General features: G+C 40.8%; 1 protein-coding gene across 1 annotated transcript in view; it reads left to right on the top strand.

Annotated features, from left to right (window-relative positions):
- The first annotated feature begins 5,044 nt into the window (after nt 1-5,044).
- ELK4 (ETS transcription factor ELK4) overlaps nt 5,045-24,931 on the top strand; it is a 29,295-nt gene continuing 9,408 nt past the window's right edge. The window contains exon 1 of the mRNA XM_059487861.1: nt 5,045-5,192. Within this exon, the coding sequence (XP_059343844.1) occupies nt 5,118-5,192 (75 nt within the window). The 5' untranslated portion in view covers nt 5,045-5,117. The remainder of the gene's footprint in view (nt 5,193-24,931) is intronic.

Genomic DNA, 24,931 nt, shown 5'->3' with positions numbered 1-24,931 from the left:
ATAGGACCTGAAAAAAACGGACGGGGACAATTGAGAGGGTCAATCAGAGAGGGACAACTGAGAGCTCCTCAGTTTGTCTCCAGCTGGGCCAGCTCCTGGCGCTGGGTGACAAAAGGCGGAAATCTTCTGTTAATGGGCCATCAATTATTCATTATCTGCTGTTAATGAGCCGGCGAGTGTCCCTGCATGGCTGATCCAATCCCAGCATCCCATGGGGAGATGCCCCGCCCAGGGGAGGAGCCAAGCATTCCTGCCTGGATCCAATCTGAGCTTTGGGGCACCCCGGCAGCCTCTGCCCCCTGCGTTCCCAGAGGAGCAGCTTTGTGCTGCCCTGCATGGCCAGAGGGAGCCCAGGCCCATCTGCAGCAGCCCTGGAGCTGCAGAGGAAAACTCCCCCCTTGTGCAGGATCCCTGCTGCAGCAGAGCCGCAGCTGGCACTGCAGGAGGGCTGAGCCCCCATGGGATGGGGCTGGGGCACCGCCCTGGCACACAGGGGGCAGGGCATGGTCGGACCCTTCCAGCGCTTTGTTTTGTACTATTGCGTTTGTATTTTTTGTTTTCCTGGTAAAGAACTATTATTCTTATTCCCACGTCTTTGCCTGAGAGCCCCTTAATTTCAAAATTATAACAAATAGGAGGGAGGGATTTTACATTTTCCGTTTTAGGGGAGCCTCCTGCCTCCCTGAGCAGAACCTGCTTGTCCAAACCAAGACACCCACAAATCCCCTTCCAGCTCAGGATAATAAAGAACTGTTCTTCCTGCTCCCATATCTTTGCCTTAGAGCCCCTAAATTTCAAAATTACAATAATTAGGAGGAAGGGGTTTTACATTTCCTATCTCAGGGGAGTCTCCTGCCTTCCTTAGCAAAATCCATCTGCTCAAACCAAGGCATCCATAAATCCCCTTCCAGCTCAGAATAATAAAGAACTGCTATTCCTATTCCTGTATCTTTGCCTGAGAACCCCTTAATTTCAAAATGATAACAAATATGAGGGAGGGGGTTTACATTTTCCATTTCAGGTGAGGTTCCTTCCATAGCAGAACCTGTCCGCCCAAACCAAGACATCCACAAATCATCTTCCAGCTCAGGATAATAAAGAACTGTTATTCCTATTCCCGTATCTTTGTCTGAGAGCCCCTTAATTTCAAAATGATAACAAATAGGAGGAAGGGGTTTTACATTTTCCATTTCAAGAGGCTTCCTTCCCTCCATAGCAGAACCTGTCTGCTCAGACCAAGACATCCACAAATCATCTTCCAGCTCAGGATAATAAAGAATTGTTATTCCTATTCCTGTATCTTTGCCGTAGAGCCCCTTAGTTTCAAAATTATAAAATTCAGAGGGAGAGGTTTACATGTTCCATTTTGGGGAGGCTCCTGCCTCCCTGAGCAGAACCTGTCCGCTCAAACCAAGACATCCACGATTCACCTTCCAGCTCAGAATAATAAAAAAATGCTATTCCTATTCCTGTATCTTTGCCTGAGAAGCCCTTAATTTCAAAATTATAACAAATATGAGGGAGGGGGTTCACATTTTCCATTTTGGGGAGGCTCCTGCCTCCCCGAGCAGAACCTGTCCGCTCAAACCAAGACATCCACAACTCACCTTCCAGCTCGGGATAATAAAGAACTGTTATTCCTGCTCCCATATCTTTGCCTGAGAGCTCCCCCCCCTTAATTTCAAAATTATAACAAGTATGAGGAGGGGGTTTACATTTCCCATTTCAAGGAGGCTCCTGCCCTCCTGAGCAGAATCTGTCTGTCCAAAGCAAGGCACAGCTCCGCGTGCTGGAGCAGGGCCCTGGCGGGCTGGGATCAGCTGCTGCAGAATGTTCTGGCTTCTCCCTGTGCTTCCCATCCCCTCCTGGCCCCCTCTCCAGCCAAGAGCAGTGCAGGGAGGGTTGGGATGAGTTTTGGAATTCTCTGTTTTCCCCTGCCTGGGCTGTCCTGGGTTTTCCCAGAACTGGGGGCTCTGTGTCCCGTCACGACTCTGTCCCTGCCTCGGAAATTGCAAAATCCATTTTCCGAGTGCTGCCACCTGACATTAACATTCACCAGAAATCCCCAATTAAATATGTTTATTTTCCCTTTTCTGCTGCCTCTTCCCCGTTAAAATGGGAGCTGTTTACACGGGAGCCGCTTTCCTAAAATCTCTTTCCACATGAGCTTTTTGTCTTTTTTTTCTTCCTGCCTCGTTCCCTGCTTGATTTTTATTCCATCCCTTTTGTCTGTCCTATATTTTTCCCTTGGCTGATGCTGTCTAAGATAGGAACAAGCCCACGTTGAATTGCAAACACCCGGCAGTGGGAGCAGAACAAAATGGGAGTTGCACGAAGTAGGAAATTTCTTATCCCCCTAAAATTAAAAAAAGCTTGATTGTCACTGCAGCCGCCCCCGTGATGCAGCTTTAGGAGTTTTGGGGTTGGATTTTGGGTGCTGCCCCTCTCTCTGTGCTGCTTTTTGGGGCGTTCAGCTCCTGCAGTTTTTTTTTTTCCCAAATGCCAAAATTTTGGGGGGTGCTGGTGGGGAATGGGAACAAACCCAGGGGAGGATGTGGAGTGGGGGAGATTTTTCCCAAAGGAGATTTTTCCATCCCCGCGGGAGCTCCTGGAGGAACCAGCTGGATTTGGGAGCGAGCTGAGCACAGCCAGGTGCTGGAGCTGTCCCAAAAAAATGGGATTGAGCTGGAGATGCTGGCAAAGCTCCCACCTGTGACTCCACAGGAAGAGCCTGGGAGGGTTTTGCTTCATTTCCCTCTTTGTTCTGGGGGAAAAGGGACTCCAGGGTAAAAAGGGGTGGCAGAAATGAGGGGTGGGCACAGGGAAAAGCCTGAGGGGTTCCTGGCTCTCTGATAATGTGGAAGTACTGCTTGATGCTTTCCACAGGGAAAAAAGAAAAGGGGAAATGTCCAGGCTTACATTTCAGAGGGGTTTAATTATTTTGAAAGCTGAGGAAGCTGATTCTGGAGGAATTTTTGTTTCTTTTCCTCCTTTCTTTCTCCTCCCTGCCTGGTCGCTTTCAGGTTTGTTTTTTATTTTATTTTTGGTTATTTTTGGGCTATTTTTTGGGCTAATTTGGGGGGGGGGGGTTTGTTTGTGTTTTTGTTTCGTATTGATTTGATTTTGATTTTTTTTTGGAAAGTGGAGCTGGGAAAACCATAAAAAACTTTTAACTCTGCTGCATTTTAAAACAAAATGAACTTCTGTAAATGAATAACTCATGGTCAGGCTGGCTGAAAACTTCCTCTCTCCCTGTGACATTGTGCTCTGGGGGGAAACCCCTGTCCTTTGTCAAACCCTAAATTCTCTGGCTCTCCTTGTTGTTATGTCCTTTCTGCTTTTTTTTTGTGCAGAAAATTGTGATAAAGGAGAGGGCCCGGAGTGCCAGAATGGCTTCCCAGTGGCAGAGGATGGGATTTTGGGAAGGAATTCCTGGCTGGGATGGAATTCCCAGAGAATCCGTGGCTGTTCCTGGATCCCTGGAGCACAATGGGATGGTGGAAGGTGCTGGGGTGGCACTGGGGGGGACTTTGGGGACCCTAAACCATTCCAGGAGCAGCTGGAATGAGCTCCAGCATCACCAGCTCTGCTGAGGCCTTGGGAAGGCTGAGCTGGAACAGGGACTGGACGGAGGAAAAGGAAAAAACAGGGATTTATTATGAGGCCTCAGTGGATCCACCTTGGGCAGCACAACCCAAAATGGTCACAAGATGAACTCAAATGGTCCCAAAATGGACCCAAGATGAACCCAAATGGTTACAAAATGGACCCAATGTGAACCCAAATGGTCACAAGATGAACCCAAGATGAAACCAAATGGTCACAAAATGGACTAAAGGCGAACCCAAATGGTCACAAAATGAACCCAAGATGGACCCAAATGGTCACAAGATGAACCCAAATGGTCCCAAAATGGACGCAGTGTGAACCCAAATGGTCCCAAAATGGGCATGTGGTCATGGGGTCTCTCACTTTTTAAAGTTCTGCTCCATTTGCATATTGGAGTTAATTGTCTAATTACATCTCCAGCCCATATAATCTCATCCTTGTTTTTATCTCTTCATTCCACGTTGTTTGTGCTCTTGGGCCTGAGATTTGGATCATTTGTCCTTGGTCCCCAGCTAGAGCAGGAATTGTTTTGTCTCCCCACTCTACGAACAGAGCTCACACCATGTATTTCCTAGTAAAACACAGAGGTTTATTTTTAAATTTTGAGCCATTTTGACGCGCTGTGCCCCGTCCTCCCTCAACACCCCGTGTGAAGGGCCAGAAGGGCCCGAGGGCTCTGCCCGGAGCGCTCTGAGGGCAGGCGGGAGCCGGGGACGTGACGGGGCCGCTTCGGGGCCGTTCGGGCCCATTCGGGATCATTCGGGGTCACTCGGGAACGGTTCGAAACCATTCGGGAACGCTTCGGGGCGACTCGGGGCCCGTTCGGAACCATTCGGGACCACTCGGGAAGGGTTCGGAACCATTCGGGACCACTCGGGAAGGGTTCGGAACCATTCGGGAACGGTTCGGAACCGGTTCGGTGCCACTCGGGTTCGGTCCGGGGCTGGTCTAGGACTAGTTCAGAGCCACTCGGGGTCGGTTCGGGACCATTCGGGATCGGTTCGGAGCCATTAAGGGCCTGTTCGGGCCTGGTTCGGTGCCCATTCGGAGCCATTTCGGGGCCATTCGGGGCTGGTTCCGGAGCCCTTCGGAGCCGGTTCGGGGCCCCTTCGGAGCCGTTCGGCGCCTGCTCGGGGCCCGTTCGGATCCAGTTTGGGGCCATTCGAGGCCATTCGGGCCCGGTTCGACGCCGGTTCGGGGCCGGGCCCGGGCACATGGCCCGGCCCGGGCACCGGGACCGCGCGTCCCGCCCGCGCCCTAAGCCCCGCCCCTAACCCCGCCCCTCGCCCTCAATGCGCCCTCCTATTGGCCCGCGTCCTCTCGCTTACGCGCTCCGATTGGCCGACCCCCGCGAGCTCCGCGGGCCCGTGGGCGGAAGCGGCGCTACGGCGGCCGCGGAGGGTCCGTCCCGCGCGCGCGCCCCCGGCCGTGTGGAAGGCGGCCGCCCCGCGCTGCCCGCCCGGCTCCGCCCGCCCGCCCGGGATGCGGCCCCGGCGGCCGCGCCGGGCATGAGGGACGGCGGGGGGGGCCGCGCCCAGCACCGGCACCCGACGGCACCCGGGCACCGGCGGGGCTCCTCCTCGGTGAGCGGGGGCGGAGGGCTCGGGGGGAGCGGCGGGCCGGGCTGCGGGGTGCGGGCGGTGCCGCCGGCGCTGCCCCTCGGGACCCGCACCGGGCACGGAACCGGGCTGGGGAGAGCGGGGCTGGGCTGCGATCCGGGCTGGAGCGGCTTCGATCCGTTCTGGCGGGGCTTGGTGGGATCCGGGAGGGTTTTGGGTGCAGGAATCGGTGTTTTGGGTCCAGGCGCTGTTTGGAGTCAGAGTTTGGTTGGTGGGATCCGGGAGATTTTGGGATCCAGAGGTTGGGTGCTGGGACCCAGGAGGTTTTGGGATCCTGGAGATTTTTGGGTCCAGGAATTGGTTTCTTAGATCTAGAGGTTGCTTTGAGTCTGAGGTTGGTTGGTGGTATTCTGGAGATTTTTGGGTCCAGGAATCGTTTTATTCGGTCCAGGGGTTGTCTGGAGTCAGAGTTCAGTTGCTGGGATCCAGGAGATTTTGGGATCCAGAGGTTGGTTTGTGGGATCCAGGAGATTTTGGGATCCAGGAGATTTTGGGATCCAGAGGTTGGTTTGTGGGCTCCAAGAGATTTTGGGATCCAGAGGTTGGTTTGTGGGATCCAGGAGATTTTGGGATCCAGAGGTTGGTTTGTGGGCTCCAGGAGATTTTGGGATCCAGAGGTTGGTTTGTGGGATCCTGGAGATTTTTGGCTGCAGGAATTGTTTTTTGGGGTCCAGATGTTGTTTGGAGTCAGAGTTTGGTTGGTAGGATCCTGGAGAATTTGAGATCCTGGAGATTTTTGCGTCCAGGGGTTCTTTGGAGTTGGAGGTCGGTTGGTGGAATCCTAGAGATTTTGGGATCCACAGGTTGGTTGGTGGGATCCAGGAGATTTTTGGGTCCAGAAATTGGTTTTTTGGGTCCAGGCATTGCTTGGAGTCTGAGATTGGGTGGTGGGATGCAGGAGCTTTGGGGATCCAGGAGATTTTTGGGTCCAGGAATTGGTTTTTTGGCTCGAGGACTTGTTTGAAGTCAGAGGTTGGTTGGTGGGATCCAGAGGTTGGAGTGTGGAATGCAGGAAAATTTTTGGGTCCAGGAATCATTTTTTTGGGTCCAGGAATCATTTTTTTGGGTCCAGGGGTTGTTTGGAGTCAGAGTTCGGTGGGTGGGATGCAAGAGATTTTGAGATCCAGGAGATTTTTGGGTGCAGGAATTGTTTGGATCCAGGGACAGCTCAGTGAAATCCTTGGGTTTGTTTGGGTCCAGGGATTCCTTGGTGAGATCCAGGAGATTTTTGGGTCCAGAAATTGGTTTTTGGGATCCTGGGGTTCCTTGGTGGGGTGCAGGGCATTTTGGGGTGCAGATTTTGGGTGCAGGACATTTTGGGTGCAGCAGATTTTGGGTACAGGATATTTTGGGGTGCAGATTTTTGGGGTGCAGGACATTTTGGGGTGCAGGACATTTTGGGTGCAGATTTTGGGTACAGGATATTTTTGGGTACAGGATATTTTGGGGTGCAGATTTTTGGGTGCAGGACGTTTTTGGGTGCAGGACATTTTTGGGTGCAGAGTTTTGGGTGCAGGACATTTTTGGGTGCAGGACATTTTTGGGTGCAGATTTTTGGGTACAGGACATTTTTGGGTGCGGATTTTTGGGGTGCAGGACATTTTTGGGGTACAGGACATTTTTGGGTGCACATTTTAGGGTACAGGACATTTTTGGGTACAGGACATTTTTGGGTGCAGATTTTTGGGGTGCAGGATATTTTGGGGTGCAGAACATTTTTGGGTGCAGATTTTGGGTACAGGACATTTTTGGGTGCAGGACATTTTTGGGTGCAGATTTTGGGTACAGGATATTTTGGGGTGCAGATTTTTGGGTACAGGACATTTTTGGGTGCCAGACATTTTTGGGTACAGGACATTTTTGGGTACAGGACATTTTTTGGGTACAGATTTTTGGGTACAGGACATTTTTTGGGTGCAGGACATTTTTGGGTACAGGACATTTTTGGGTGCAGATTTTGGGGTACAGGACATTTTGGGGTGCAGGACATTTTTGGGTGCAGGACATTTTGGGATACAGGACATTTTTGGGCGCACATTTTAGGGTACAGGACATTTTTGGGTACAGGACATTTTTGGGTGCAGATTTTTGGGTACAGGACATTTTTGGGTACAGAACATTTTTAGGTGCAGATTTTTCGGTACAGGACATTTTTTGGGTACAGGACATTTTAGGGTGCAGATTTAGGGTACAGGACATTTTAGGGTACAGGACATTTTTGGGTGCACATTTTTGGGTGCAGATTTAGGGTACAGGACATTTTAGGGTACAGGACATTTTAGGGTACAGGACATTTTTGGGTGCACATTTTAGGGTACAGGACATTTTTGTGTGCATCTTTGCAAGCTGAGCCCAGCCATTGTTTGCATCCAAGCTTTGCTTATTTGCCTCCAATAACTGCTGAGGTTTTTATTTTAATTCCTCACCACTATTTTATTTTTTCTTTTTTTCTCTCCCCTGTCTCAACTGGGTGGATTCCTGCCCACATCAATGGGGGAGGCAGAGGAGAAAGTCTGCAAATCCTGCAAATCCTGCTTTGGATCTGCTGTTCTCTCATCCTCACACATCCCGAGTTCCACCTCCCTCCTTTCCTCTCCATCCCCAAAAATTCCCCCAAAACCTCCAGAGCTCTGCTGAATTTATATTTTTAATTTTTTTTTTTTTTTGAATTTCTATTTTGTCTGGATTTTTGATATATTTTGAATTTGAATTTTTGAGGAGCAGCTCCCGAGCAAGGCTGGGTTTGCTTTGGAGGCTCCACTCTAAGGGGATTTAAAATTTATTGTTTAATTACATCTCTAGTTGGAATTTATTGTTTAATTACTCGATTTTATACATTTAAGATGCTTTTACCTGGCTTTTCACCTGGTTTTGACAGTAGGTTTGTGGATTTTTGGACAGTAGGTTTGTGGATTTTTGAGGATTTTTTTGGACAGTAGTTTTATGGATTTTTTGGGGTTTTTTTGGACAGTAGGTTTGTGGATTTTTTGGTTTTTTTTGACAGTAGGTTGGTGGATTTTTGAACAATAGGTTTGTGGATTTTTGGGGTTTTTTTGGACAGCAGGTGTGTGGATTTTTGAGCAATAGGTTTGTGGATTTTGGGGGTTTTTTGGACAGTAGGTTTGTGGATTTTTTGACAGTAGGTTTGTGGATTTTTTGGGTTTTTTTTGGACAGTAGGTTTGGAGATTTTTGGACAGTAGGTTTGTGGATTTTTGAGGATTTTTTTGGACAGTAGTTTTATGGATTTTTTGGAGTTTTTTGGACAGTAGATTTGTGGATTTTTGGGGTTTTTTTTGGACCGCAGGTTTGTGGATTTTTGAACAATAGGTTTGTAGATTTTTGGAGTTTTTTGCACAGTAGGTTGGTGGATTTTTGGACAGTAGTTTTATGGATTTTTTGGAGTTTTTTGGACAGTAGTTTTGTGGATTTTTTGGGGTTTTTTTGGACAGTAGGTTTGTGGATTTTTTGGTTTTTTTTGACAGTAGGTTGGTGGATTTTTGAACAATAGGTTTGTGGATTTTTGGGGTTTTTTTGGACAGCAGGTGTGTGGATTTTTGAGCAATAGGTTTGTGGATTTTGGGGGTTTTTTGGACAGTAGGTTTGTGGATTTTTTGACAGTAGGTTTATGGATTTTTTGGGTTTTTTGGACAGTAGGTTGGTGGATTTTTGGACGGTAGTTTGGTGGATTTTTCGACAGTAGGTTTGTGGATTTTTTGGCATTTTTTTGGACAGTGGATTTGTGGATTTTTGGGGTTTTTTGCACAGTAGGTTTGTGGATTCTTGGACAGTAGGTTTGAATGTTTTAGGATTTTTTTGGACAGTAGGTTTGTGGATTTTTTGGGTTTTTTGGACAGTAGGTTTGGAGATTTTTGGACAGTAGGTTTGTGGATTTTTTAGGATTTTTTTGGACAGTAGATTTGTGGATTTTTGGGGTTTTTTTGGACCGCAGGTTTGTGGATTTTTGAACAATAGGTTTGTAGATTTTTGGAGTTTTTTGCACAGTAGGTTGGTGGATTTTTGGACAGTAGGTTTGTGGATTTTTGAGGATTTTTTTGGACAGTAGTTTTATGGATTTTTTGGGGATTTTTGACAGTAGGTTTGTGGATTTTGGGTTTTTTTTGGACAGTAGGTTTGTGGATTTTGGGGTTTTTTTGGACAGTAGGTTTGTGGATTTTTGAACAATAGGTTTGGCGATTTTTGGAGTTTTTTGGACAGTAGGTTTGTGGATTTTTGGACAATAGGTTTGTGGATTTTTGAGGATTTTTTTGGACAGTAGTTTTATGGATTTTTTTGGGGTTTTTTGGACAGTAGGTTTGTGGATTTTTTGGGTTTTTTTGACAGTAGGTTGGTGGATTTTTGAACAATAGGTTTGTGGATTTTTGGGGTTTTTTGCACAGTAGGTTTGTGGATTCTTGGACAGTAAGTTCGAATGTTTTAGGATTTTTTTGGACAGTAGTTTTATGGATTTTTAGGATTTTTTTGGACAGTAGTTTTATGGATTTTTTGGGGTTTTTTGGACAGTAGATTTGTGGATTTTTGGGGTTTTTTTGGACAGCAGGTGTGTGGATTTTTGAACAATAGGTTTGTGGATTTTTTGGGTTTTTTGGACAGTAGGTTTGGGGATTTTTTAGGATTTTTTTGGACAGTAGTTTTATGGATTTTTTGGGTTTTTTTGGACAGCAGGTTTATGGATTTTTGGACAGCAGGTTTGTGGCTTCTTGGACAGCAGGTTTATGGATTTTTTGGGGGTTTTTTGGACAGTAGGTTTGTGGATTTTTTGGGTTTTTTGGACAGCAGGTTTGTGGCTTCTTGGACCGCAGGTTTATGGATTTTTGGGGATTTTTTTTGACAGTAAAAATTTTCTTTCTAAAATTTCCCAAAAAAAAAAAAAAAAAATCTCTCTAAAATGAATTCAAATTTCTGAAATCCAGGTACCACTCAGGCGGGTCGCAGCCCTGGGAGCTGGCAGAGCTTTCAGGAAAGGTTTTTATTTGGGATTTCTCTCCCCGTGCCTGACACGGGGATTTCGCCTGGGCTGTTTTATTTTTATTTTTAGGGTCTCTGTGCCTGTTTGCAGGGAATATTGTTCCATCCCCATGACAACAGGGCTGAGTGTACCACAAACATTGTTCCAGGGGAGCTTCTCCAGCTTCAATCACTTTTCCTTTCCACCATCCAGCAGGAATTTAAAATTGGGATTTTTATTTGTGTGTGTGTGGGGGGCATGTTTTTCTATCTTGTGCCTGTGCAAGGCAATTTAATTTAATTAATTTAATTTAATTTAACGGGCCCAGATGAGGAGGAAGTGAGTGTAATCTCCTTAGGAGCTTCCAGGAAATCTGAGGGTTTTTTATGGGGAACAAACCCATCAAAGGATTTTTGCTTTTGAAGTTTCCCATCCCCTCTCTATGTCCCAAACCTCCCCTGGTTTCTGTCCTAAACCATCCCTTGTCTTATATCCTAAAAAAATAAAGGAATTAGGGAAGGAATAATGCTGATCCAAGTGTGGAAAATCAGGGAAATTAATAATTCCATTGTCAGGGGTGGAGGAGCAGAGGGGTTGTGGCAGCTGCAGGAATGACACAAAAATGGCTTTAAAATCCCATTTTCCTCCTGTTTTCCATTAATTTATTATCAAATTATCATTATAATTTGAAATAATTTGAAATAAATTGAAATAAAAGGGAGCCCTTTTGTGTCAGGAGTAAAATACTCCCAGAAATCTGCTGGGCATGGAAATTCTGATTGTTGTCATTGTTGTCCTTCATGGTTTGTTCTGATTTATTTATTTATATGATTTAAAATCTCCTTTTCCGTCTGTTTCCCATTAATTTATTATCAAATTATCATTATAATTTGAAATAAAAGGGGGCCAGGATTAAAATACCCCAAGAAATCTGCTTGGTTTATCTGCTGCCACCTTGAGTCCCATGGAAATCCTGATGGCAATGTTGTCCTTCATGGTTTGTTCTGATTTATTTATTTATATGATTTAAAATCCCCTTTTCCCATTGTTTTCCATACATTTATTATAAAATTATCATTATAATTTGAAATAATTTGAAATAAAAGGGGCCCTTTTGTGTCAGGTTTAAAATACCCCCAGAAATCTGCTGGGCATGGAAATCCTGATGGCAATGTTGTCCTTCATGGTTTGTTCCTGATTTATTTATTTATATGATTTAAAATCCCCTTTTCCCATTGTTTTCCATACATTTATTATAAAATTATCATTATAATTTGAAATAATTTGTAATAAATTGAAATAAAAGGGGCCCTTTTGTGTCAGGATTAAAATACCCCCAGAAATCTGCTGGGCATGGAAATCCTGATGTCGTTGTTGTCCTTCATGGTTTGTTCTGATTTATTTATTTATATTATTTAAAATCTCCTTTTCCCTCTGTTTCCCATTAATTTATTATCAAATTATCATTATAATTTGAAATAAAAGGGGGCCAGGATTAAAATACCCCAAGAAATCTGCTTGGTTTATCTGCTGCCACCTTGAGTCCCATGGAAATCCTGATGTCGTTGTTGTCCTTCATGGTTTCTTCCTGATTTATTTATTTATATGATTTAAAATCTCCTTTTCCCATTGTTTTCCATACATTTATTATAAAATTATCATTATAATTTGAAATAATTTGAAATAAAAGGGGCCCTTTTGTGTCAGGTTTAAAATACCCCCAGAAATCTTCTGGGCGTGGACATCCTGATGTCAGTGTTGTCCTTCATGGTTTGTTCCTGATTTATTTATTTATATTATTTAAAATCTCCTTTTTCCCCCTGTTTTCCATTAATTGATTATCAAATTATCATTATAATTTGAAATAAATTGAAATAAAAGGGGCCCTTTTGTGTCAGGATTAAAATACCCCCAGAAATCTGCTTGGTTTATCTGTTGCCACCCTGAGTCCATGGAAATCCTGATTTAATTTTGTTCCTGATCTTGGTTAATCCAAAAAAGCCAAAAATCACCGAGGAAAAACTAGAAAAATACAAAAAAAAAAAAAAAAAAATTATAAATATTGATTCCTCAGGATTTAAAAGCTGAAACAGTTGGTTCCTACCCCTCAAATTTTTGCTAAAACACCTAAATTTCGTCTCAAACAGCTCAAATTTTCGGCCAGGGAGCCAAAATTTATTGCAACATTTGTTTTGAGTTTAAAGAACAAAAAAAAAAAAAAAAAAAAAAGAGAGGTTTGGAGTGGGATTAAGCAATAAAAACTCTTATCATGAGGACATCCTTCAGCATTTCCTTCCTGCCTTGGCTGCTCCCTCACAAAAATCTGATTTTCCTGCCTGGATTGAGAACAACAACAAAGAGAAAACAAGAATTTATTAAACTTTGAGGTGTTTTTTCTGTATTTTTCATTGATTTTTTTGTCGTTTATTTGACGTTATTTGGTTGGTTTACCACATGGAAAACTGCCAGGAGTTGGGATTTTTTAAGAGTGTTCAGAATTCCGCGTTTTGAATTTGAATTCGTTGTTTTAATTATTTTATTTTACACATTGAAGTGGCTTTTACCTGGCATTTCACCGGTGTGTGTTCTGGAAAAGGATTTAATTTCTTCCTGTGCTTCCCACCATGTCAGGAAATGGAGTTTTGAACAGTAAATTTGAATTTTGGGGTTTTTTTCTTCAGGAAATGGAGTTTTGGGCAGTAAATTTGTGGGTTTTTGGGTTTTTTTTCCATGAGGGAATGGAGTTTTGGACACTAAATTTGTGAATTTTGGTTTTTTTCCATGAGGGAATAGAGTTTTAGACAGTAAATTTGTGGATTTTTGGTTTTTTTTCTTCAGAAAATGGAGTTTTGAACAGTAAATTTGTGAATTTTGGATTTTTTCCATGAGGGAATAGAGTTTTGGACAGTAAATTTGTGAATTTTGGGGTTTTTTTCTTCAGGAAATGGAGTTTTGAACAGTAAATTTGTGAATTTTGGATTTTTCCCATGAGGGAATGGAGTTTTGGACAGTAAATTTGTGGATTTTTGGGTTTTTTCCATGAGGGAATGGAGTTTTAGGGAGTAAATTTGTGGATTTTGTTTTTTTTTTTTTTTCATCAGGGAATAGAGTTTTGAACAGTAAATTTGTGGATTTTTTTTTTTTTTTTTTTTTTTTTCCATGAGGGAATGGAGTTTTAGACAGTAAATTTGTGAATTTGGGGGTTTTTTTCTTCAGGAAATGGAGTTTTAGACAGTAAATTTGTGAATTTTGTTTTTTTTCCATGAGGGAATGGAGTTTTGGACAGTAAATTTGTGAATTTTTGGGTTTTTTTCTTCAGGAAATGGAGTTTTGAACAGTAAATTTGTGGGTTTTTGGTTTTTTTCATGAGGGAATGGAGTTTTAGACAGTGAATTTGGGGTTTTTTTCTTCAGAAAATGGAGTTTTGAACAGTAAATTTGTGAATTTTGGGTTTTTTTCCATGAGGGAATGGAGTTTTAGACAGAAAATTTGTGAATTTTGGGGTTTTTTTCTTCAGGAAATGGAGTTTTGAACAGTAAATTTGTGGATTTTGGATTTTTCCCATGAGGGAATGGAGTTTTGGACACTAAATTTGTGAATTTTGGTTTTTTTCCATGAGGGAATAGAGTTTTAGGGAGTAAATTTGTGGATTTTTTTTTTTTTTTTTTTTTTTTTTTTTTCCATGAGGGAATGGAGTTTTAGACAGTAAATTTGTGAATTTGGGGGTTTTTTTCTTCAGGAAATGGAGTTTTAGACAGTAAATTTGTGAATTTTGTTTTTTTTTCCATGAGGGAATGGAGTTTTAGGCAGTAAATTTGTGAATTTGGGGGTTTTTTTCTTCAGGAAATGGAGTTTTGGGCAGTAAATTTGTGGACTTTTGGTTTTTTTCATGAGGGAATGGAGTTTTAGACAGTGAATTTGGGGTTTTTTTCTTCAGAAAATGGAGTTTTGAACAGTAAATTTGTGAATTTTGGATTTTTTCCATGAGGGAATAGAGTTTTGGACAGTAAATTTGTGAATTTTTGGGTTTTTTTCTTCAGGAAATGGAGTTTTGGACAGTAAATTTGTGGGTTTTTGGGTTTTTTTCCATGAAGGAATGGAGTTTTGAACAGTAAATTTGTGGATTTTTGGGTTATTTTTCATCAGGAAATGGAGTTTTAGACAGTAAATTTGTGAATTTTGTTTTTTTTCCATGAGGGAATGGAGTTTTGGACAGTAAATTTGTGGATTTTTGGGTTTTTTCCATGAGGGAATGGAGTTTTAGACAGTAAATTTGTGGATTTTTTTTTTTTTTTTTTTTTTTTTTTTTTTTTTTTTTTTTTTTTTTTTTTGACATTAAGCTTTTTCTAAAATGAATTAAAATTGATAAAACCCTAAAATACCAATTCAGGTCAGTGACAGTACCAAGAGCTGGAAATCATTTAGGAAAAGCTTATTAGGAATGGAATATTATCGATAAAATATTTGAATTTTTGAATATTTGAATTGAATGAAACATTTGTTGCTTGGTTTTATTTGATACCCATTTTAACTGGACACTTCAGCCATGTCAGGGATGTGACAACCATTTATTTATTCATCGATTTAATCAATAATAATTCATTTATTTAACAAATAACGATTCATTTATTTAATTTAACAAACGGAGGGGAAAATCCTGCTCAGGTTTTGAGGTTTTTAGTGTGGGTTTGGGTCTGTGACCTCCAAATTTCTCCTTGCCCAGCTCTGTTTGTTTTCCTGGGCAGGCACCAAGGCCTTGTGTGCACAGCAAATGTTGCACAACAGAGCAGGAATTATCGGCTGCTCACACCCCAAAGTGCCCAAAAATCCCTGGGAATGCCTCTGGGAAATGACAATCACTGCCAGATCTGCTCTCCTGCAACTTCCTGATTTTTTTCTGATTTTTTTTCTTAATTTTTTCTGATTTTTTTCTGATTTTTTCTGATTTTTTCTGATTTTTTTCTTAATTTTTTCTGATTTTTTCTGATTTTTTTCTTAATTTTTTCTGATTTTTTTCTGGTTTTTTTTCTGATTTTTCGTGATTTTTTTCGTGATTTTTTTCCTGATTTTTTTCCCCTGGAATTTCCTGATTTTTTTCCCTGATTTTTCTCCCTGATTTTTTCTCCCTGATTTTTTTTTCCTGATTTTTTTTCCTGATTTTTTTTTAAATTTTTTTCCTGTTTTTTTTTTTTTTTTCCCTGATTTTTTCTCCCTGAATTTTTTCCTGAAATTTTTTCCTGTTTTTATTTTTTTCATGATTTTTTCCCCGATTTTTTCCTGGAATTTCCTGATGTTTTTTTCCTGGAATTTCTTGATTTTTTTTTTCCCTGTTTTCTTCCTGATTTCTTCCTGATATTTTCCCTGGAATTTCCTGGATATATTTTTTCCTGAATATATTTTTTTTCTGAATATATTTTTTCCCCAGATATATGTTTTTCCCCTGGATATTTTTTTCCCTGAATATTTCTGCCCTGAACATTTTCTTCCCGGATAATTTTTTTCCTGATTTTTTTTTTTTCCCTGCCTATTTTTCCTATAATTTTTCCTGAAATTTCCTATAATTTTTCCTGAAATTTCCTATAATTTTTCCTGAAATTTCCTATAGTTTCCTAGAATCAAAACCTTAATTTTCTCACCTGCACCACGAGCTTCCCCAAACCTGTTGCTGCCTTAATTCCAATTTTTATTTTGGGTCCTTTCTGTGTCTCCAGGGCCCTTTTTGGGGTGACAAAAGCTGGGGATGCTTTTGCTCTGTGCCTGCCACATCCTTTCCTTTTTCTGAGTTTTTCTTCCTGTCTGGGGGCCTGACAAAGATTTTATTTTATTTTTTAATCCAGCCTATCTGCAGAAATCATCAGGCTGCAGATGCTTCAGCTGCACCAAATGGTGATTTAGGCATTTTAGCAAAAATTTAGGTGTTTTAGCAAAAATTTGAGGGGTTAGGAACCAACTGTTTCAGCTTTTAAGTCCTGAGAAAGAAATATTTATATTTTTTTGGTATTTTCTAGTTTTTCCTCAGTGTTTTTTGGCCTTTGTGAATTAGCCAAGATCAGGAACAAAATGACCTCAGGATTTCCATGGGGCTCAGGGTGGCAGCAGATAAACCAAGCAGATTTCTGGGGCTCCCTTTTATTTCAAAATTATTTCAAATTATAATGATAATTTGATAATAAATAAATGGAAAACAGGGGGAAAAGGGGATTTTAAATCATATAAATAAATAAATCAGGAACAAACCAAGAAGGACAACAACGACATCAGTATTTCCATGCCCAGCAGATTTCTGGGGGTATTTTAATCCTGACACAAAAAGGGCCCCTTTTATTTCAATTTATTTCAAATTATAATGATAATTTGATAATAAATAAATGGAAAACAGGGGGAAAAGGGGATTTTAAATCATATAAATAAATAAATCAGGAACAAACCATGAAGGACAACAACATCAGGATTTCCATGCCCAGCAGATTTCTGGGGGTATTTTAATCCTGACACAAAAAGGGCCCCTTTTATTTCAAATTATTTCAAATTATAATGATAATTTGATAATAAATGAATGGAAAACAGGGGGAAAAGGGGATTTTAAATCATATAAATAAATAAATCAGGAACAAACCAAGAAGGACAACAACGACATCAGGATTTCCATGGGACTTGGGGTGGCAGATGAGCCCAAGCAGATTTCTGGGGGTATTTTAATCCTCACACAGAGACAAAAGGGCCCCCTTTTATTTCAAGTTATAGTGATTATTGGAGATTTATTTCAAATTATTGGAAAGGGCCCCCTTTTACTCCAAATGATAAAGATTATTGGATATTATTTGGCGTTGAGTCAAAGCACAGGAAATCTGCCAGAGAACCTTGAAGGGAGGGTTAGGCCAGGCCTAAACCTTAATCCTGACTTTCCTCCTTTATCAGGGTGCACGGAGGGAATATTTTGATTTTCTTTTTTTTTATGCCACATTTCAGGCAAATCCAACCCTCCAGTCCCACGGAGGGGATTACAAAAATCCCAAATGTTGGGTTTTCTGGGTAAACTCGTGCAGAGCCGAGCGGCGGCAGGGGAGGAGCTCGGCTCGGCGTTTTCGGGGGCTCTGTGCCAAAGCCCGGCAGCTCCAGGGTCACCCGTGGGCGTGGAGAAGATCTCAGGACAATAACAGAGCTCTTTTAGCTCTGTTTTAGCTCTGTTTTAGCTCTATTTTAGCTCCTCGTTACAAAGCACAGCTGCCCTCTGCCTCCAGCAATTATTTTTTCCTGCTGCTCACATGGTGCAGGAAGGGGAAGGCTCTCAGCTTCATTCCCTTCTCGCTTTCCCTTTATTTTACCTCCTTCAGGAGGGGGAAAAACCTTCACAAAAAGGATGGTTTGCAGTGGGGTGTTGGTAATTATTGGTGTGCTGATCCTGGAGGAAAAGGAGTTGGGTTTGGGAGGGGTTTTGTGCTGTGAGAGGATTTGAAAAGTTGAAGTGTTGTTTGCACAATGAAACGGAACATTTCACCCTCAGTCATGAGGGGCAGGGGGTTCTTGAGCCATTTCCCATCCCTGGGTGCTGGAGAAGGAAAAACCTTTTCCTCACGTTTAGCAACGCTCAACTCACCTGTTCTGCTTTTAATTTTACATTTTGTGTGATCCATTTTCTCCATGGGCTCTTAGGAGGGAAAAAGCCTTCACAAAAGGATGGTTGGCAGTGGGGTGTTGGTAATTATTGGTGTGCTCATCCTGCAGGAAAAGCATTTGGGTTTGGGAGGGGTTTTGTGCTGTGAGAGGATTTAAGAAGTTGAAATACAAGTTGTATTTAAAATTTTTATTTTAAATACAATTTTAGTTTAAAATACAAAGATTTAAAAAGTTGAAATACAAAAGTTGTTTACAAACTGGGGCAGGGGGTTCTTGAGCCATTTCTCATCCCTGGGTGCTGGAGAAGGAAAAACCTTTTCCTCACGTTTAGCAACGCTCAACTCACCTGTTCTGCTTTTAATTTTACATTTTGTGTGATCCCTTTTTCTTTCTCCACGGGTTTTTAGGAGGGAAAAAGCCTTCACAAAAGGATGGTTTGCAGTGGGGTGTTGGTAATTATTGGTGTGCTCATCCTGGAGGAGAAGCAGTTGGGTTTGGGAGGGGTTTTGTGCTGTGAGAGGATTAGAAAAGTTGAAGTGTTGTTTACAAAGTAAACTGAGAGAACATTTCACCCTCAGTCATGCGGGGCAGGGGGTCACCTTGGAATTAACAGCAAGGTGGAACTTCAAGGAAAGCAGAACAGCAGTTCAATTCTGGGATGAAAACTGCATGGACTTTTAGCAGGAGAGGTGGATAAAAGCAAAAAAAAAAAAGCCTTGGGTCAGCTTGGAATTAACAGCAAGGCAAGGTGGAACTTCCTCAAGGGAAGCGGCCCCATGAAATAACTAAATCCAGTTCAATTGTTGTGATGAAAGCTTTCAATTCTGGGATGAAAGCTGTGTGGACTTTTAGCACGAGGAGTGGGGGGAAAATTTTCAAAAACAGGCTTGGGTCAGCTTGGAATTAACAGCAAGGCAAGGTGGAACTTCCTCAAGAGAAGCAGCTCCATGAAATAACAGCAGTTCAATTGTGGGATGTAACTGCGTGGAGTTTGAGTAGGAGGGATGGAAAAAAGATTTTAAAAAAGCCTTGGGTAAGCTTGGAATTAACAGCAAGGTGGAAGGGAAGCAGCCCCATGAAATAACTAACACCAGTTCAATTCTGGGATGAAACTGTGTGGATTTTTAGCAAGATGGGTGGGGAAAAATTAAAAAAACCAAGCCTTTGCCACTGTGCAATCCTGTTGCTAATGTGATTTCCACGTTGCATCAATTTTTGCTGCAGTGCTGCTGGAGATGAACTGAGCGTGGGAATTATCACTGAGCTCGGTGTGCCTGCTCCATGTCAGCTCATCCCAGAGCTGTGACAGCTCTGCTGGGTGACAGAGCCCAGCCCAGCTCATCCCAGTGCTGTGACCTGGGTGACAGAGCCCAGCCCAGCTCATCCCAGTGCTGTGACAGCTCTGCTGGGTGACAGAGCCCAGCCCAGCTCATCCCAGAGCCCTGACCTGGGTGACAGAGCCCAGCCCAGCTCATCCCAGAGCTCTGCTGGGTGACAGAGCCCAACCCAGCTCATCCCAGTGCTGTGACCTGGGTGACAGAGCCCAGCCCAGCTCATCCCAGAGCCCTTGTGGGTGACAGAGCCCAACCCAGCTCATCCCAGAGCTCTTGTGGGTGACAGAGCCCAACCCAGCTCATCCCAGAGCCCTTGTGGGTGACAGAGCCCAACCCAGCTCATCCCAGAGCTGTGACCTGGGTGACAGAGCCCAGCCCAGCTCATCCCAGAGCCCTGCTGGGTGACAGAGCCCAACCCAGCTCATCCCAGAGCCCTTGTGGGTGACAGAGCCCAACCCAGCTCATCCCAGAGCTGTGACAGCTCTGCTGGGTGACAGAGCCCAACCCAGCTCATCCCAGAGCCCTGACCTGGGTGACAGAGCCCAGCCCAGCTCATCCCAGAGCTGTGACAGCTCTGCTGGGTGACAGAGCCCAACCCAGCTCATCCCAGAGCTGTGACAGCTCTGCTGGGTGACAGAGCCCAGCCCAGCTCATCCCAGTGCTGTGACAGCTCTGCTGGGTGACAGAGCCCAGCCCAGCTCATCCCAGAGCTGTGACAGCTCTGCTGGGTGACAGAGCCCAACCCTCGTGCTCTCCTCTCCTCTCACGTGTGGCTGCATCATCCCCCGGGACAACGCAGCCCCGGCATTCCCAGTTTGGGATAAATTGGGGTAAACGGCAGCACCAAGCGGTTCTGGAAGGGTTTTGAGGTGTTTTCCTGGTCCCTAAATCCTCTGTGGATTTTCCTGGTCCCTAAATCCTCTATGGAGTTTTTGAGGTGTTTTCCTGGTCCATAAATCCTGTATAGATTTTTAAGGTGTTTTCCTAAATCCTGTATGGATTTTTAAGGTGTTTTCCTGCTCCCTAAATCCTGTATGGATTTTTAAGGGTGTTTTCCTGGTCCCTATATCCTGTATGGATTTTTTGAGGTGTTTTCCTGCTCCCTAAATCCTGTATGGATTTTTTTTAGAGTGTTTTCCTGCTCCCTAAATCATGTATGGATTTTTAAGGTGTTTTCCTAAATCCTGTATGGATTTTTAAGGGTGTTTTCCTGGTCCTTATATCCTGTATGGATTTTTAAGGTGTTTTCCTAAATCTTGTATGGATTTTTAAGGTGTTTTCCTACTCCCTAAATCCTGTATGGCTTTTCCAGGTTCCTAAATCCTGTATGGATTTTTAAGGTGCTTTCCTAAATCCTGTATGGATTTTTTAGGGTGTTTTCGCATTTTTAGGGTGTTTTCCTGCTCCCTAAATCCTGTATGGATTTTTTAAGGGTGTTTTCCTGCTCCCTAAATCCTGTATGGATTTTTTAGGGTGTTTTCCTGCTCCCTAAATCCTGTATGGATTTTTTGAGGTGTTTTCCTGGTCCATAAATCCTGTATGGATTTTTAAGGCGTTTTCCTAAATCCTGTATGGATTTTTAAGGTGTTTTCTTAAATCCTGTATGGATTTTTTAGGGTGTTTTCGGATTTTTTAAGGTGTTTTCCTGCTCCCTAAATCCTGTATGGATTTTTAAGGTGCTTTCCTAAATCCTGTATGGATTTTTAAGGTGTTTTCCTGCTCCCGAAATCCCGTATGGATCAGCTGGCACAGCACAGAGAGCTGTGGGAAGAGTCTCAAGCGCAGCCTCCAGTTTCTTCGAGTGCTCCGTAATTAATTAGGGCAAGCAGGGAGTTGTGCAGTAATTAACAGGGAAAGCACCTCGGGGCTGTGGGTGGCCTTCCCTTGGAGATTGTTGCTTGTAATTGCAGCATCAGTGTCACATCGCCAGCGTGTGCCACGAGGCAGGGATTCTGCACAAGGGCTGCAGTGCCCGAAAGGTGCCCAGAAAGGTGCCCAGAAAGGTGCCCAGAAAGGTGCCATGCAGTGGGGCACCTCGTTTTGCCCAGAGCTCGGTGTGAGCTGTCAGCTGTGACCCTGTCCCAGCGCAGCCTGCTCTGCACACCGTTGCCTGCCTTATTTAGGGCTGGCTGAGTGTGCTGGGCGCTAATGGGATTGGAATAAAAGGATTTGGGATGAGCTGCCAGGGCAGGCAGGCTCCAAGGGGCAGCACCCGGCTCTGCTGCCTTGGCTTTGGGGATTGGGGTCAGGGTCTGAGTATCCTGGGATTAATGTCTGAGTATCAAACTCAGCCAGATGGATCCCCTGGACCCCCTTTCCTAGGGGAAAAAATATAATGTATATCCAATATTATGTATATCCAGTGTTATTCACTAGGCCATAAATGGTAAAAAAATAGGGGAAAAGATAGTGTATATCTAATATATTATCTGTATATTATGTATATATGTATGTGTGTATATATATATACACACAGTATATATACAGTATATATATACACATACATGCATATATATGTATATACATGTGTGTATATATATATACACAGTATATATATATATATACACATACAATATATATATGTATATTATGTATATCCAGGGTTATTCACTAGGCCATAAATGGTAAAAAAATAGGGGAAAAGATAGTGTATATCTAATATATTATCTGTATATTATGTATATATATGTGTGTGTGTATATATACACACATAGTATATATACAGTATATATATACACATGCATATATGTATGTATATACATGTGTGTATATATATAAATATATATACAGTATATATATATACACAATATATATATATATGTATATTATGTATATCCAGGGTTATTCACTAGGCCATAAATGGTAAAAAAATAGGGAAAAATATAGTGCACATCTAATATATTATCTGTATATTATGTATATATATGTGTGTGTATATATATACACACAGTATATATACAGTATATATATATATACATGCATATATATATGTATATACATGTGTGTGTATATATATATATGTATATTCTGTATATCCAGGGATATTCACTAGGCCATAAATGGTAAAAAATAGGGAAAAAGATAGTGTATATCTAATATATTATCCGTATATTATGTATATATATGTATGTATATATAATACACACAGTATATATACAGTGTATATATATACATGCATATATATGTATATACATGTGTGTGTATATATATATATATATATATATATATATATATGTATATTATGTATATCCAGGGTTATTCACTATGCCATAAATGGTAAAAAAATAGGGAAAAATATAGTGTATATCTAATATATTATCTGTATATTATGTATATATATGTGTGTGTATATATATACACACAGTATATATACAGTATATATATATATATATATGCATATATGTGTGTATATACATGTGTGTGTATATATATATATATATATACAGTATATATATATACACAATATATATATGTATATTATGTATATCCAGGGTTATTCACTATGCCATAAATGGTAAAAAAATATGGAAAAATATAGTGCATATCTAATATATTATCTGTATATTATGTATATATATGTGTGTATATATATACACACAGTATATATACAGTGTATATATATACATGCATATATATATGTATATACATGTGTGTGTGTATATATATATATACACAGTATATATATATACACTATATATATATGTGTATATTATGTATATCCAGGGTTATTCACTATGCCATAAATGGTAAAAAAATAGGGAAAAATATAATGTATATCTAATATATTATCTGTATATTATGTATATATATGTATATATATATATATATATGCACAGTATATATACAGTATATATATATATGTATATGTATATATGTATATTATGTATATCCAGTGTTACTGTTCCAGAAATGGTAAAAAAATAGGGAAAAATATAGTATATATCTAACATATTATATGTATATTATGTATATATATACAATATATATATGTATATTATGTGTATCCAGTGTTATTCACTATGCCAGAAATGTTAAAAAAAACCAGGGAAAAATATAGTGCATATCTAATATATTATCTGTATATAATGTATATATATGTATATATATATATACCGTATATATACAGTATATATATGTATATACATGTATATACAGTATACATATACACAATATATTATGTATATCCATTGTTACTATCCCAGAAATGGTAAAAAAAATACGGAAAAATATAGTGTATATCTAATATATTATATGTATATTATGTGTATATATATATATGTGTATATATATATACACTGTATATATATACACACTGTGTATATATATATATATATATATATATACACAATATATATATGTGTATATTATGTATATCCAGTGTTATTCACTATGCCAGAAATGGTAAAAAATAGGGTAAAATATAGTGTATATCTAATATATTATATGTATATTATGTGTATATATATATATATATATATATATGTATATACATAGGATATATGTATATTATGTATATCCAGTGTTACTATGCCATAAATGGTAAAAAAAAAAGGGAAAAATATAGTGCATATCTAATATATTATCTGTATATTATGTATATATATGTGTATATATATACACACAGTATATATACAGTATATATATACATACATATATATGTATATACATGTGTATATATATGTATATACACGTGTGTGTGTATATATATATATACAGTGTATATATATATACAATATATATATGTATATTATGTATATCCAGTTTTATTCACTATCCCAGAGCATTTTTTCCTGTTTTAATTTCACAGGAAGAAGTTTAAGCTGCATTAATTAAACAGAGAATCTATAGGAGATGCTGAATTAATATTTTACCTGGTTTAATTTGCACTGTATCTTATCCAGAATGATGGGTGTAGTCAAAAATGGTAAAAAAATAGGGAAAAATATTATGTGTATCCAATATTATTTATATCTAGTGTTATTCACTATCCCAGAGCATTTTTTCCTGTTTTTATTTCACAGGAAGAAGTTTAAGCTGCATTAATTAAACAGAAAATCTATAGGAGATACTGAATTAATATTTTGCCTGGTTTAAATCCCACTGTATCTTTTCCACAGTGATGAGTGTTCTGCTGACAAATACTTGTGGAAATACTCTTTGGTGTAGTCAGAAATGGTAAAATATTTTCTGCCTGGTCTGTCCTTGTTGAATTTATGCATCAACAACTGTAGAGCAGGAATGAACTGGCAGATATCAGTCCTAGAAAATCCCAGCCTAAATCATTGATATCAGTCCTAGAAAATCCCAGCCTAAATCATTGATCTCAGTCCTGGAAAATCCCAGCCTAAATCATTGATATCAGTCCTGGAAAATCCCAGCCTAAATCATTGATATCAGTCCTGGAAAATCCCAGCCTAAATCATTGATATCAGTCCTGGAAAATCCCAGCCTAAATCATTGACTGGGTAAGACATGGCAGGGATGGAGAGTCAAGCAAAGGCCACGTTTGGAATAATTTTAATTTAGTTTTGTGTTTACTCTCATTTAAAAAAAAAAAACAGGAAAAGAAAGATTTGAAGGGAGATGGGGATGATTGAGAGGCTGGAATGGAAACTGAGGGGAAATTGAGTTGTTTTGGCTCTGGCATCTTCCTGGAGCTGTGTGGTTCCTGCTTGTGCTGTGGGAGCAGGAGGGAAAATCAACAACTTTAGAGCAGGAATGAACTGGTATCCTAGAAAATCCCAGCCTAAATCATTGATCTCAGTCCTAGAAAATCCCAGCCTAA

Source organism: Ammospiza nelsoni, chromosome 23, assembly GCF_027579445.1.
Source record: "Ammospiza nelsoni isolate bAmmNel1 chromosome 23, bAmmNel1.pri, whole genome shotgun sequence".
NCBI lineage: Eukaryota > Metazoa > Chordata > Aves > Passeriformes > Passerellidae > Ammospiza > Ammospiza nelsoni.
The sequence above is the reverse complement of the archived record's forward strand: the minus strand, read 5'-3'. Positions and strand labels throughout refer to the sequence as shown.